General features: G+C 55.1%; 5 protein-coding genes across 5 annotated transcripts; 3 read left to right on the top strand and 2 right to left on the bottom strand.

Annotated features, from left to right (window-relative positions):
* Positions 1–604: 604 nt before the first annotated feature.
* BO82DRAFT_251813 (uncharacterized protein) lies at positions 605–1,771 on the top strand (the record flags this gene model as incomplete). The annotated part of the gene is made up of 1 exon (XM_025630888.1): positions 605–1,771. A coding segment is annotated over one exon (1,167 nt), but the record flags the coding sequence as incomplete, so codon positions are not given.
* Positions 1,772–4,272: 2,501 nt separating this feature from the next.
* Positions 4,273–6,027, top strand: BO82DRAFT_282681 (uncharacterized protein; the record flags this gene model as incomplete). Its single annotated transcript, XM_025631379.1, has 3 exons — positions 4,273–4,371; positions 4,486–5,199; positions 5,245–6,027. 3 exons carry the CDS (start codon positions 4,273–4,275, stop codon positions 6,025–6,027), a joined length of 1,596 nt encoding a protein of 531 aa, XP_025492390.1.
* Positions 6,028–6,629: 602 nt separating this feature from the next.
* BO82DRAFT_391884 (glutaredoxin) lies at positions 6,630–7,573 on the top strand (the record flags this gene model as incomplete). The annotated part of the gene is made up of 3 exons (XM_025638592.1): positions 6,630–7,115; positions 7,220–7,318; positions 7,405–7,573. Exons 1-3 carry the CDS (start codon positions 7,064–7,066, stop codon positions 7,569–7,571), a joined length of 318 nt encoding a protein of 105 aa, XP_025492389.1. The 5' UTR covers positions 6,630–7,063.
* A 55-nt stretch (positions 7,574–7,628) lies between these two features.
* On the bottom strand, positions 7,629–9,228 carry BO82DRAFT_354059 (chalcone isomerase domain-containing protein). Its single transcript, XM_025635118.1, has one exon. The coding sequence runs from the start codon at positions 9,180–9,182 to the stop codon at positions 7,800–7,802; it is 1,383 nt and encodes a 460-aa protein (XP_025492388.1). The 5' UTR covers positions 9,183–9,228; the 3' UTR covers positions 7,629–7,799.
* Positions 9,229–9,419: 191 nt separating this feature from the next.
* BO82DRAFT_391882 (putative alpha-L-rhamnosidase B) lies at positions 9,420–11,564 on the bottom strand (the record flags this gene model as incomplete). Its single annotated transcript, XM_025638591.1, has 3 exons — positions 9,420–10,321; positions 10,374–10,642; positions 10,692–11,564. 3 exons carry the CDS (start codon positions 11,562–11,564, stop codon positions 9,436–9,438), a joined length of 2,028 nt encoding a protein of 675 aa, XP_025492387.1. The 3' UTR covers positions 9,420–9,435.
* Positions 11,565–11,711: the final 147 nt, after the last annotated feature.

Raw genomic sequence — 11,711 nt, 5'->3', positions numbered from 1 at the left:
GGGTTGTGCTGTGCTTGGATCTCTCAGCACATGGCAAGTGTATCGAATTGGTTAATGCATGTTAATGATGAGCCGATTAGATCTGTCAAAAATTTGAATGTATAGTGTATGGGCACATTTGCATGTCACGTGTGAATGATCTGCTGCTCTTATGCTGCACGATGAATGTGATGCTCGGTCTACTTCAGCCATTGGCGATATTTTGGGGGGGTGATTGCAAAGCAGTTGGTCATTCGGTTAGAGATAGGTACTACAGGAAATAATCAATTCAGCCTTGTGGTGAGCCTACCCCTCAACCTGAGTCTTGAGTGAGCATTCATTATGCTTATGCTATACATTAATGTATGGGAAAAAAAAGAACAAAAATCATGGGATATCACATTGTTTCCGAAATTGATCGAACATTTGTGACGAATAAACAAGAAGATCTTCCAGCCTTGAAGCCTCCCAGGCGGCTGCGGCAAAAAAAAAAGAGGCTCTCTCCGCCTTCTCTGCCTATTCCGGAGCTAAAGAGAGGGCAAACTTCCAGTGACCTCAACACCCTCGTCATTCCCCGTCCCATTGCCTCATTCTTGGCCGACAATCCATGAGCCAGTTGCTATCGCACATATCTCTGTCCTCCCTGGGCGAGACGTGTGCTTCCTACATCGACCACGTCGCCACCAATCTGTCTCCTTCGCTCCAGACTTTACACCATCAACTCACCACCACTCTTTCGTCAGCTCGAGCCTCGTCTCCCTCGCGTTTTCTCACGCCTTGGCCGGAGTTGAACACGGATCACACAGCTAGCGATTATACGACCTCGATCGCCTACACTCTCCTCGCGTGTGCGATCGCAATCATCGTCATGTCTTCCTGGCGCAGTCCCTTCACCTTCTGGCGCCGTTCCCCCAACTACACTAACGTTCAAAACCCGCCCCATGTAACCGACAATGATTTCAGCTACATCACGACGGACGAGCTCGTCAACCCAATCCGACATGGACACCAGTACCCCGGTGCCGATGATGCTGAGCCCGATACCATCCTTTTGAAGCACCGCAAGAACACCTACGACCTGCACTTCCCTGCTTACTCCATCAACGAGGGCGCCCTCAGTGTGGGCCAGCTGAGACAACGGGCTGCAGAGGTGACGCACACGCCTGACCCGAAGCGGATCCGATTACTGTACAAAGGAAAACTGTTGGACGACGATTCATTGCCCTGCCGGGCGGAGGGACTCAAACAGCAGTCAGAGGTCTTGTGCGTGGTCTCGGAAGTGCAGCCCGGGGAGAGCTCTCCAAGTGAGACGTCCGAGGTGGAGGTTGAGCTTCCTCCGCGCCAGGACGAACCCCCTCGCAAGCGATCGGGCAAGAATAAAAAGCGCGGGAAGAAGGGCAAGAAGACGGGCCCCGGTGGCGCAGCAGTCGACCCGGCCACTCTGGCACCCCCGGCGCAAGCGGCGCGACCATCCCCCTCGCCCGGGCGTTCAGCCATGCCGTCACCTGCACCTAGCCTCAACTCCTTCCGCACTCCGGTGGATCAAGCCAACGGCCTCTTGTCATATCTTCATCGGGAATTGCTCCCACTCTGTGAAGAGTATTTCGCCGATCCCCCGACAGATCCGAAAGCGCGCGATTTCGAGCATAAGAAGCTCAGCGAAACTATTCTCGCCCAGGTCATCCTGAAGGCAGATGGCATCGAGATCACGAATGACGAGGATCGCGCTGCTCGTCGCGCTTTGGTCAAGGAGGCACAGGGCTTACTGGTCAAGCTTGATCAGGCACTTAAGAACTAAGCGCCACCTTTGATGTACATGACCCTTTTTTTGATATTTCACGGAAAGACCATAATACTACTCCTGCTACATGGACAGAAGCCTTGAAACAATTCTTTTATTCCCCTCCAGCATTTGTTTGACTGCTTTTTTGTTTGTTGTAATTTACACTTCGTGTACTCCAGCCCTGGCTTGGGTCGTTTCCTTTCTGTGTTGCTTACTGAGCACCCGGGTTTTAGGTACGTCGCTTCAATGCATATACAAGTGTTAAGTTGCCTGTGGATAGGATTCTGCACGGTTCTGGCGTCGGAGGTTTGTCTCGGGTGGGGACCACTGGATAAGATTTTTGTCACTTAATCCTGCTACTGTTCTTGTCATGGATACTCCAAGTCAACAGTGCCACGTGCGCCTAGCTTAACCTTTGGTTCTCGCGACGGAAGAAGTATGAGATGAGACTGAGACTGAGACTATCCTAGATCGAATGTGTCGGAGACGAAGGATGAGACCGATGTATGCCGGTGTAGTCGACCGGCATGGAAACTCAACGAGACTGAATGATTATTCGCTGGGTTACGCGTAGCGCATATTCCGTCTTGTGTGCTTTTTTTTTCCATTCAGCTACTTATCTGTAATGCAATTCGCTGTGTCTGAGAGTAAGCACCTCGTATCACGGTCAGTGCATGTGTACAGTCCAGTACTCCAAGTTTCAACCCAGGAGGTGATCAAGTAAGCATGCAGTGGATTGGAGACTAGCAGAACTCTATGCTGAGATCGAACTAAACCGAAATGGACCTTAGATCTCTTCGCTGTCACAACCTTAGACTACTCCCTCTTGGGGCCTGGAGATCTATCACAATTGTGCGATACGTGCGTGCTATGCGAGCTTGTCAACTTGTGTGTGAGTCTGTGACCCTGAGCTTTGTCCCTTCCCCATCTCGGGCCGACCAGACCGTTGGGGACATTCCAGCCTGACCGGTGGGTGGTCGGAAATGTCAAATCGGACTGATCGACTTTCGGCATGGCAGACGTGAGAAGGGAGAGATCATTCGATGAGTGCCAGTCTAGATGAGTTGAAAGGACTCTTTGTTGGTTGGGTTGAGATCGAGACGGTAAGAGGGTTACATAGTTTATTGGCAATGAAGCTTTGTTGTTTTGGTGACATAGCATACTCTATCATCATCATCATCAGCAGTGGATACAGTCCATAGCCTGGAGCATAACCATTCATCTCTACTCTGTAATTCATCATTGCCGAGAGACACAGGGTGATTGGCGCAGCCCACCCAGGAATTCGTTCTAGGCTGTGTCTCTTTTTCTCCTTCACGAGGAGGGGGGAGGATAAGAAAGAGATTAAGGTAGAAAATCATACCTTAGAGGTTAGTCCTTAGTCCTTAGTACCAAATCCCCTCCCTAATTAATTGCCCAGTCCCGGGCAGTCTTTCTTTCCAAGTAGTCTAGCGCCCTGTCCTGAACGATCCCTCCCTCCCTCCCTCTCCCTCCTCTTAGTCTAGTCTCGCCTCGACTTTCTCCTCCTCTCCTCTTCCTTCTCCTCTTCTCCCTCCTTTACTTTACCCCGTCTTTCTCGGCTCTTCGCTCTCACATTTGCCTTCTTCTTCGTGCTGTTGCAACCACCGGGCTCTAGGACAGTTGACTTGACACTCTTCTCCTCTTCTTCCGTTGAATTCCCTTCTTCTTCACACTCACACCGGGTTCTCCGCTCAATTGTGTCTCGGATGCTGTCCTGACGCCACGGTCCAGCCACACACACCTTTGCATCACTCCTTTCCCTGGCATTTTTTTTCCTTGCCTCCCCCTCCTCCTCCTCCTCCTCCTCCTCCTCCACCCACTGCTTAATATACTTTATTTTGTCTTTTATCTCTGCCCCTCCCTACCTGGGCATCTAATCCTGTCTCACTTCCTCCACCTTATACCAGACTCGACCAGTTTAGTATTCATCTGACAGCTGCTCTCAACTCGTCCTAGCCGTCTGCCATCCGCCATCCGCCTTTTGACGTTCCCTGAGCCGAACCGACCCATCCACGGTACCGATTCCGGCAGTCCCTGGCTAACAAGTGCTCAACCCCTCCCGGGGAACCACATAGACGGTTGCGCAGCGATTTCAAGGTGTTCAAATCTCCATTTTCTCCTTGTTTACAATTTCCTCTTTTCGGCTCGTCTCGCTCGTGCTCCCGGGCCCCTTTCCCACCGACTCATCACCTCGCCGTCCGGCTCCCATCTTCTCCCAGCCTTCCTACCCCTCACATCATACAGACTGCTGTTTTTTCAACTCATTCACCTCAGAGGAGGGACTTCGACCAGAACTGCCCTGAGCGGTTGGTGATTCTGGTCTGTGTGTCTCTGGGATGGCTTGATCGGGGACAAAAACAGACAGAGAAGAAAAATCGTTCCTTGCCCAGTGACCAGCCGCTCGTTGATCCCGTCACGATCGCCCTCATAACAGCACACCGGGTACCAGCTGGTCTGGACTTGTCTGATCCATATTTACTGCTGCTGGAATGGCGGGGACCGCTACCGCGACATACTCGACAGATGCATGGACGTCACCCAGTGTAGACGGGGGTCAATGGGAATTTTCGGTTCCAATCCGACAAGATGTAAGTGTGTCCTAGAAGTCAGTGGCCACGCTGCGGCAGTTTGCAGCCACTGTGCCGTATACTCCGATCCAATGGGTTTGTAGGAATCAGACGAACTGACCCGGATTGTGTTAGAGCACTAATCATCGCTCTAAATCACGCTCGTCCCATGATTCACGCTCCAGAGGGCATCGGCCCCAAGGCTCTCGCGGCTCCTCCCTGTCACGACACGTCCAGGCTCACGATCAGTTCAATCCGCGCGGTCGCCGAGACGCCAGCCATAGTCGACGTGAAAGTGAAGAATTCAACTCGCAGCATCACTATAGACACGAACCCGTAGACCGCAGCACTAGTAATGCGAACGCTTCGACTGAGATTCCACGCCAGGATGGGACAATAAAAGCAGGCGAGGGGATCGGAGTGTACCTCGGAGAGCTGGATAACGAGAAATGGATTCACCGAGATAAACTGGCCAAGATCGAAAGCGAAGAGTTACAGCAGTTGTTTCAGCGACGGGTTGCCGCAGACGGGACCCGGAGTGGCCGTGGAAGGCCCCATGAGTCTCACGAGGTCAACGGACGCTCCTTTTCTCCGCACTCGCCAAACGAGCAGACGGAACCGTGGCCCAGTCTACATGATGGGTCACCGCGTGACTCCTACGACTCCAAACCCTTCTCCGATGCCGATGACCTTCACGACACTACACAGGGCGATCAAAAATTGTGGGACCTTCGACGGGCGGACGAGATTGCTGCAGACAAGACGAAGGACAAAGCCGCATCGAGCTTCTACCATAACCCTAACTTGCGAAAGAGCTCGTCTCGGATCCCAATTCCAACCGCCAGCCCGGTCCCCATCTCGCCTGAAAACGCTGGACGAGAGTTCCCAAAGCAGCGCACCCGAGCCCTCACCAATGGTGAAGATGAGGCGCTGTCGTTCGGGATGCCGCGTCGAGCTAGTGAGCCACTGACGGTGGACGCGGCAAACGGCACACCTTCGAATGGCAGCAGACCTGGTAGCCGTGGGTTTCCATCGCAAACTACGGCGGCCAAGAAAACACCAGCAAAGGCTGGGCCTACCAGCCGCAAGACCTCTGCTCCTCCCGCGACCAGAAAGGCGACTCCCAGAGCTCGTCTCCCGTCCAGCACGCAGCGGCCTGGAGCCAGAGGAGACGGTCGGGGCCCTCCTAATCCCATCAATCGCCCGGAAGGAGATCCTCCATGGCTGGCTACCATGTACAAACCGGATCCGCGTCTTCCTCCCGACCAGCAGATTCTGCCCACGCACGCGCGGCGCATGCAGCAGGAACAGTGGGCCAAGGAGGGCAAGACACCCACGATGTACGACCGCGAATTTGCTCCGCTTGCCATCGGACCGGATGGACCATTCAAAGTGGAAAACCCCAGGAATGAGGCCCCGGAGCCGGAGAAGCCCCAAATGGAGGAGAAGACCAAGGAAGAAGCGCAGCCTACACCACAGCAAACGCCCGAAGAGCAACTCCCGTCCAAGGAAGGTGAAGCCGACGCGCGGCCCGTCACAGGCAGTGGGTATAGCACTATGCCCCGAGTGCAGGAACCCATGCCAGCACCACTGACACCCAAATGGAGCCCGCCGGTGGTGACGGCGCAAGAGCCACCGCCGAAGGAGAAGGGCTGTGGATGCTGCATCGTCATGTGATGTAATCCTGCCATATCAACCCTCTCAGCCTGAGCTATTTCTCAGCAGCATTTACCTGATTTTCCCCTGCATAATGCTTCTCAATTTCTCATTTTCTGTTTATTCAGCGTGCAGGTTGGGTGTGGTGTTCAAATCTCTAGGATTTTAATTCTTGTCCATTTTTTTTTTCTTTCGATTTGTCCAAACTTTTGTGTCTGAAACGACAATCATTTAATATTGCGGCCATCGACCTGTTTGATTCCCTCACTCTTACTGTCTTTGAGCATTGGTCATTCCTTGGAATTCCCTTTCTTTGGCGAAGCATCAGCATTGGAGCGGTCATTATGACAATTTCACACACCTTTTTTTTTTCATTCCTTTTGTGTGTCGGCCGAGCAGGCTATTGATTTTTGAGTTGTGAGTGTATTTGCTTGAATATGAATCAGCAAGCTATAGAGAATGGAAGTTGTGACAATATGACCGAGGTCAGGTGATGTCGTTGCTGTAGTGTAAATGTCCAGCCAGTGAGAAGCAGTAGAAATGCCCGAGACAAGCTGTACGATGCAGCCCGGAGACAAATGATAGAAGATACTCCTTGTCCATGCTACGGTGAGCAGGTTGGATGACCCTGCACCAGCTTACACCAGCTAACCAGCAGATTTACTATCCGAATATTTGTCACCCGTCCCTTCCAGAATCCCCAGAAAGTCAAATCGGAGCGATGATGCCATAGCCTGGAGCCAGCCGGGCTCGGGAGCTTCCTTACATAATCCCCGCGGGTTTGGACGGTTTGACTCCGAGACTTGCGCCATCCCGCCAACATCGCGCACGATTATCCCCGTCCTCCAAACACCGATCAATTACTTACGAGTACATATAGCCCGTCGCTACCCCTCACCCTTCCGTCTCCTCTTCTTCCTCTTCTTCAACCTCACAACAGCCCACATCTTCGACCCGTCCCTCGTGCGCCGGTCGAATCTTCTCGCAACACTCGCCCACCATAGCTTCCATCTTCACTCGTCTGTTCGGCTCCTTCGCCGGCCCCTCCCCCGCCACCATGGCCGCCGCAAAGACCAAGGCTCAGAACCTGATCAACGAGAATGGCGTCGGTGAGTTTTGCCTCTCTGTGCCCCGATCCCCCCTTCCCATCAGATCCCAGGGCGGGTGTCACCCCCACCAAACCAAGCAGCCACTAATTCAATAATAAAACCAGTCGTCTTCTCCAAATCCTACTGCCCCTACTGCGTCGCCAGCAAGCGCCTCCTGAACGAGCTGGGCGCCGAATACAAGGTCCTGGAGTTGGATCAGATCTGTGCGTTTTCTTGTCCCTGTCTTTGCCGCTCGCCAGTTACGTTAGACTCATCGCGAACTGTATGCTAATTTCTACCTCTGGTGTAGCCGACGGTCAAGCCATCCAGGATGCTCTGTATGAGATCTCCTCGCAGAAGACCGTGCCCAACATCTTCATCAGCCAGAAGCACATCGGCGGCAACTCGGATCTGCAGGGCAAGGACCGCGCGCAGTTGAAGCAGTTGTTGACTGCGGCGGGGGCTTTGAAGGCTTAGATTGTCTGTAACCCTAGTGGGGGCAAAGGGGGGATAGATTTGGGGTTTGAATATATCGATTATCTCTTTTATGTGGTGTCGGTGTCTTTGGACTCGTTGTTCGGGGGTGGTCGTAGAGTACTCGTACATGTAGAGTCTTGTATGTCCATGTAAAGTCTTGTAAAGGAACAGAAGAGAGAAGAGAGGGGGTCACATTTCTGAGGTATGAAAGGTAGGAGGTAAATAAAACTACAAAACCTTCTGCACCACCGTGCCCACCGGGCGCTCCACCACCGCCATGATGCCGTCGACGACACTCTCGCGGGCGGGCTCGCTCGACACGTTCTTCCCGGCCAGGTAATTCAGCCACACCAGACGACTGACGCGCTCGTCGGCCACGCGGCCCATGTACCGCGTGGGCTTGGCGGCCACATCCGTCTGGAAGAGGGCATCCAGCTGCCCCCTAGCGTTCCGGACGAGCAGCACCGTGTGGCCCTTGGGGACGTTCTTGTTAGCCCCGCCGCCGAACAGGGCCTTGAAGTTCTTGACGGCGGCGCCGAACGCCTCGTCGGCGAACTCGCCGCGCCAGGGGTTGTACTTCTGGGCCCGCGCCGTGACGCCGCGCACGAAGGCGTCGCGCATGTGCGTGAAGTCCGTGTTGCGGACGGGCACGATGCGGAACGCCGTGCGCAGGCCCGGCTCCCGCAGGATCGCGTCCCACACCAGATCGCCCTGCTGCTCGTTACCGTCGGTATCAAGAAGCAGCTGGCGCAGGCGGTCGCGCTCCGTCGACACCAGCGAGGTCGCCGCCGTCGCGCCCACGGGGTTCGTGATCACCCCCCCGGCGGTCTTCTCCGCTTCGATCCCCGCCAACGTCGGCGGATTCACCGCCGTCTGCACCAGCCGCCGCTGCAGCGCCGTGATATCCGACTTGGCCACGTACATCCCCACCACGTACACCTGGATCCGCAGGAACGAGACCGTGCGGATCCCCAGCCCCAGCAGCTGGTACTCCTCCTCGTCCGCGGGCTTCTCGGGGGTGGTCGACAGCGCGAGCTCGTCGCCCGCCGCCAGTGGGATGTTCTCCGCGTCCAGGGCCTTGGGCAGTCGGATCGTCGCCGGGAAGTACGGCACCGCGCTGGTGCCGGTGGCCACTTGCTCCGCGCCGGGGTCTTGGCCGTGCACCGTGATCAGCGACGGGCTGCTGGGGAAGCCGTTGGGGCCGTCGAGTTGCGTCTTCTTGGGTGACGGCGCGGCGGAGTCGCCGGCTTCCTGCGCGGTCGGGATCGCGGTTGACTGCTGGTGCTTCGTTTGTTCCTCCAGGCCGAAGAGATCGAGTTTGATGACCCCGTACATGGCCATCGCGCACGCCACGATCCCGCTGGCGGAGAGGATCATTGAGCGCCGGTAGTTCGCGACGTCTTTTTGGGTGCTGCGGACGCGCGAGGTGCGGAGGGGGTTGGCGGTGTTGCTGCTACTGCTGGGCGACGTGCGGACCGGGGAGGTGGTGGAGAGGTGCAGGCGCGGTTGCTGGCGTCCGCCGCCGCGGGACAGGAGGTAGTGGCGCCGGATGCATTGGTTGCATGTGCGCCAGGGCATGGCGATGCCCTGGAGGGAGGTCGGGGTGGCCATTGTGTGCCTTGTGGGGTGGTCACGTATGTTATGGCTTGGAAGGAAAGTGGGTGATGAGGGCGGATGCCGTTCGATGACGATGGGCCTGCTGCTGGTTGGATCCGGCGGATAATCTGGCACGTGATTTTAACCGGCCCTGATTGGTTGTGGGGAAAGTATGGGGTCGAGAACTTGGTAGATTACAGAGGGCTTCGGGCTTTGGGGTAAGAATGAAGAGATGAAGTACTCAATTGTCTCGCTAGATGCTATCGGGCTATTTCACAACCACTTTGTGGCTTCCTCCACTGGCCACCGCTACCGTTGCCGTGTTATTGGCATAGCTCACGCCCTTGGTGATCTTCTTGCCGTCGATTGTGATCGTTGGCTTCTTGGAATTCAGGTAGGGCAGAGCAAGACTTCCCGTGGTTCCCTTCGGAACGGTAAACTGCAGGCTGTACTCTTTGGATTGCTTCGTCCATGCTGCCTGGAATTGGCCCAGCGAAGTCGTGAACCCAGCCTGGGCGGTTTTGAGATCTCCGAATTGCGGTGCGAGCTTCCAGGTCGCCCCCAGCGGAGAGGTGACGGTCAGGCCCACAATATAGTTGGTCAGGGCCGACGTTGGTCCAGAAGACCAGCCGTGCGCGTGGGAGACATATGCCGTGTCGTAGTAGTATCCACGGCTTGACCGGTAGCCAAACGTGCCGTTCTGCAGGTATCCTTCGATGACGGTGCTCTGGGTGCCGTTCTCATTGTTGTAATACCATCCCCAGCTTCGTCGAATCAGCTCCAGAGCCCGAGCGGGCTGGCCCACGGTAAAGTGACCCTGGATCTCGAAGGAGGAGATGAACGGTGAAATGTTCTCCGGTAGCTCAGGGGCCACGGCACCGATAGGTGTCCAGTTCTCAGTCAGTTTCTCGGAGATACTAGCAGCGCGCTCGGAGTCAACTACGCCAAATAATAGGGCCATGCTGTTTGCGTCCTGCGGGTGAAGAGTCGTATCGGTTGCGTTGTCCTTGAACGCTCCGTAAGAGTCGTCCCAGCAGTACTCGTTGATGGCCTCCCGCAGCTTCTCCGCCCGGGTGGTGTATGTGTCCGACAGACCAGTGGTGTCGCCTGCCCAGGTGGCAAGCTCAGCTCCTGTCTTGAGGGTGTGGTACAGGCTAGCGATTGTCAGTCTGGCTTGGGGTCTGCAGTAAAGTGGACTGTACTCACATCATCTGCGCCTCAGTGTTGTTATACCCTTGCTGCCATCTGGCCCAGTCCCGGGTACCGGTGACATTGAGCAAGCCACTGGCGTAGGTCACCTTGCCATAGATATACTCCATGGCTCTCTGATAGCCCGCCCAATTGGTCTCGAGAAAGTCGGTATCATTGGTATACAATAGGTAATTGTAGGTGCCAACCATTGACCACATATGGTAGGTGTCCGAGTTCTTCTGGCTCAGGGGTGGTCCTGATTCATCGAACGCTCCTGTCGAAGCCTGTTCTTCGTTAGTGAGACTAACCATAAATCTGTTCTCGATTACAGACCTGGTAGTTGTACATCACCTGCAGTGCATTTTTGACACTCTCCAGGTTACCGATGCTAACAAAGGCGGACGGAACAGCAATGCCCATATCGCCTGGCCACACAGCTCGATCTCTCTTCGCACCGTCAACGATGATGGTATCACCAGGCCCCAGCGTGGCGTTGTTCGCCCACCCAGCAGGCATCGCTGGAATCTGGCGACCTGTGTTGACGGGGACCTCGTTGGTCTGCAGCGTGTACGCGCCGCTGTACCAGATGGCATTCAGCAGGTCGTCACTAGAATCAAAGTATCCTTGGTAGGCCCTCAGATTGGACCATGTGGGCTGGAAGCCGATTTCCAGGCTCACGTCTTTGATCTGCACTGCAGTCGAGTTATCCGTGATCAAGAACAGCGTCAGGTACCGGAATCCACCACGGAGGTACTTGTCGGGCATCGTATAAGAATGCTCGCCCGCTTCAGTGAAGTTCCCATACAGCGCACCATCGGGACCTTTGAACCCTCCATTGGAGGAGTCGGACCACTCCCCAATGTAGTCCTTGGCCTCGGTAAATGCCAGTCCTAGAGCCCCACTACCAGTGGAGGTATACTTGACGGTGACAATGCCACCTACTTCCCTTCCGAAGTCGTAGACCACCAGGGATCCATTCCCCTGTAGCTTGTACTGGGCATACTCATGCGTGACATCTGGCTTGGTGATCACGAAGAGCTTTTCGGGGTTCACGGTTCGAGAAGCCGGGGCGAAGATGTTTTTCTCCCACGAACCTGGGAAGGCGGCAGTTGTAGGGCCGGAACAGGTGGTGTTGCGCCAGCAGGAGGTGGCTTCAGAAAGAGGAAGAAGAGCTATGGCTCCTATGAGAAATGGAAGCCAACGCATGATTGCTGTCTACCGCAACCTATGCAGGTATCTCAGGTGCCGACAGATCTGAACGAGAAAAGATGAACCCATCGTTACGGCGACGGAGGATATAAATACAAGCAAGGGGGCATCTCCACTGGAAGATTCCCCGGACTTTCTACCCCA

The sequence above is a fragment of the Aspergillus uvarum genome (genome assembly GCF_003184745.1).
Source record: "Aspergillus uvarum CBS 121591 unplaced genomic scaffold BO82scaffold_24, whole genome shotgun sequence".
NCBI classification, from domain to species: Eukaryota; Fungi; Ascomycota; class Eurotiomycetes; order Eurotiales; family Aspergillaceae; genus Aspergillus; species Aspergillus uvarum.
The sequence above is the reverse complement of the archived record's forward strand: the minus strand, read 5'-3'. Positions and strand labels throughout refer to the sequence as shown.

Coding starts and splice junctions, on each gene's coding strand:
- BO82DRAFT_354059 (XM_025635118.1), bottom strand. CDS start 9,182: ATGGCCACCCCGACCTCCCTCCAGGGCATCGCCATGCCCTGGCGCACA.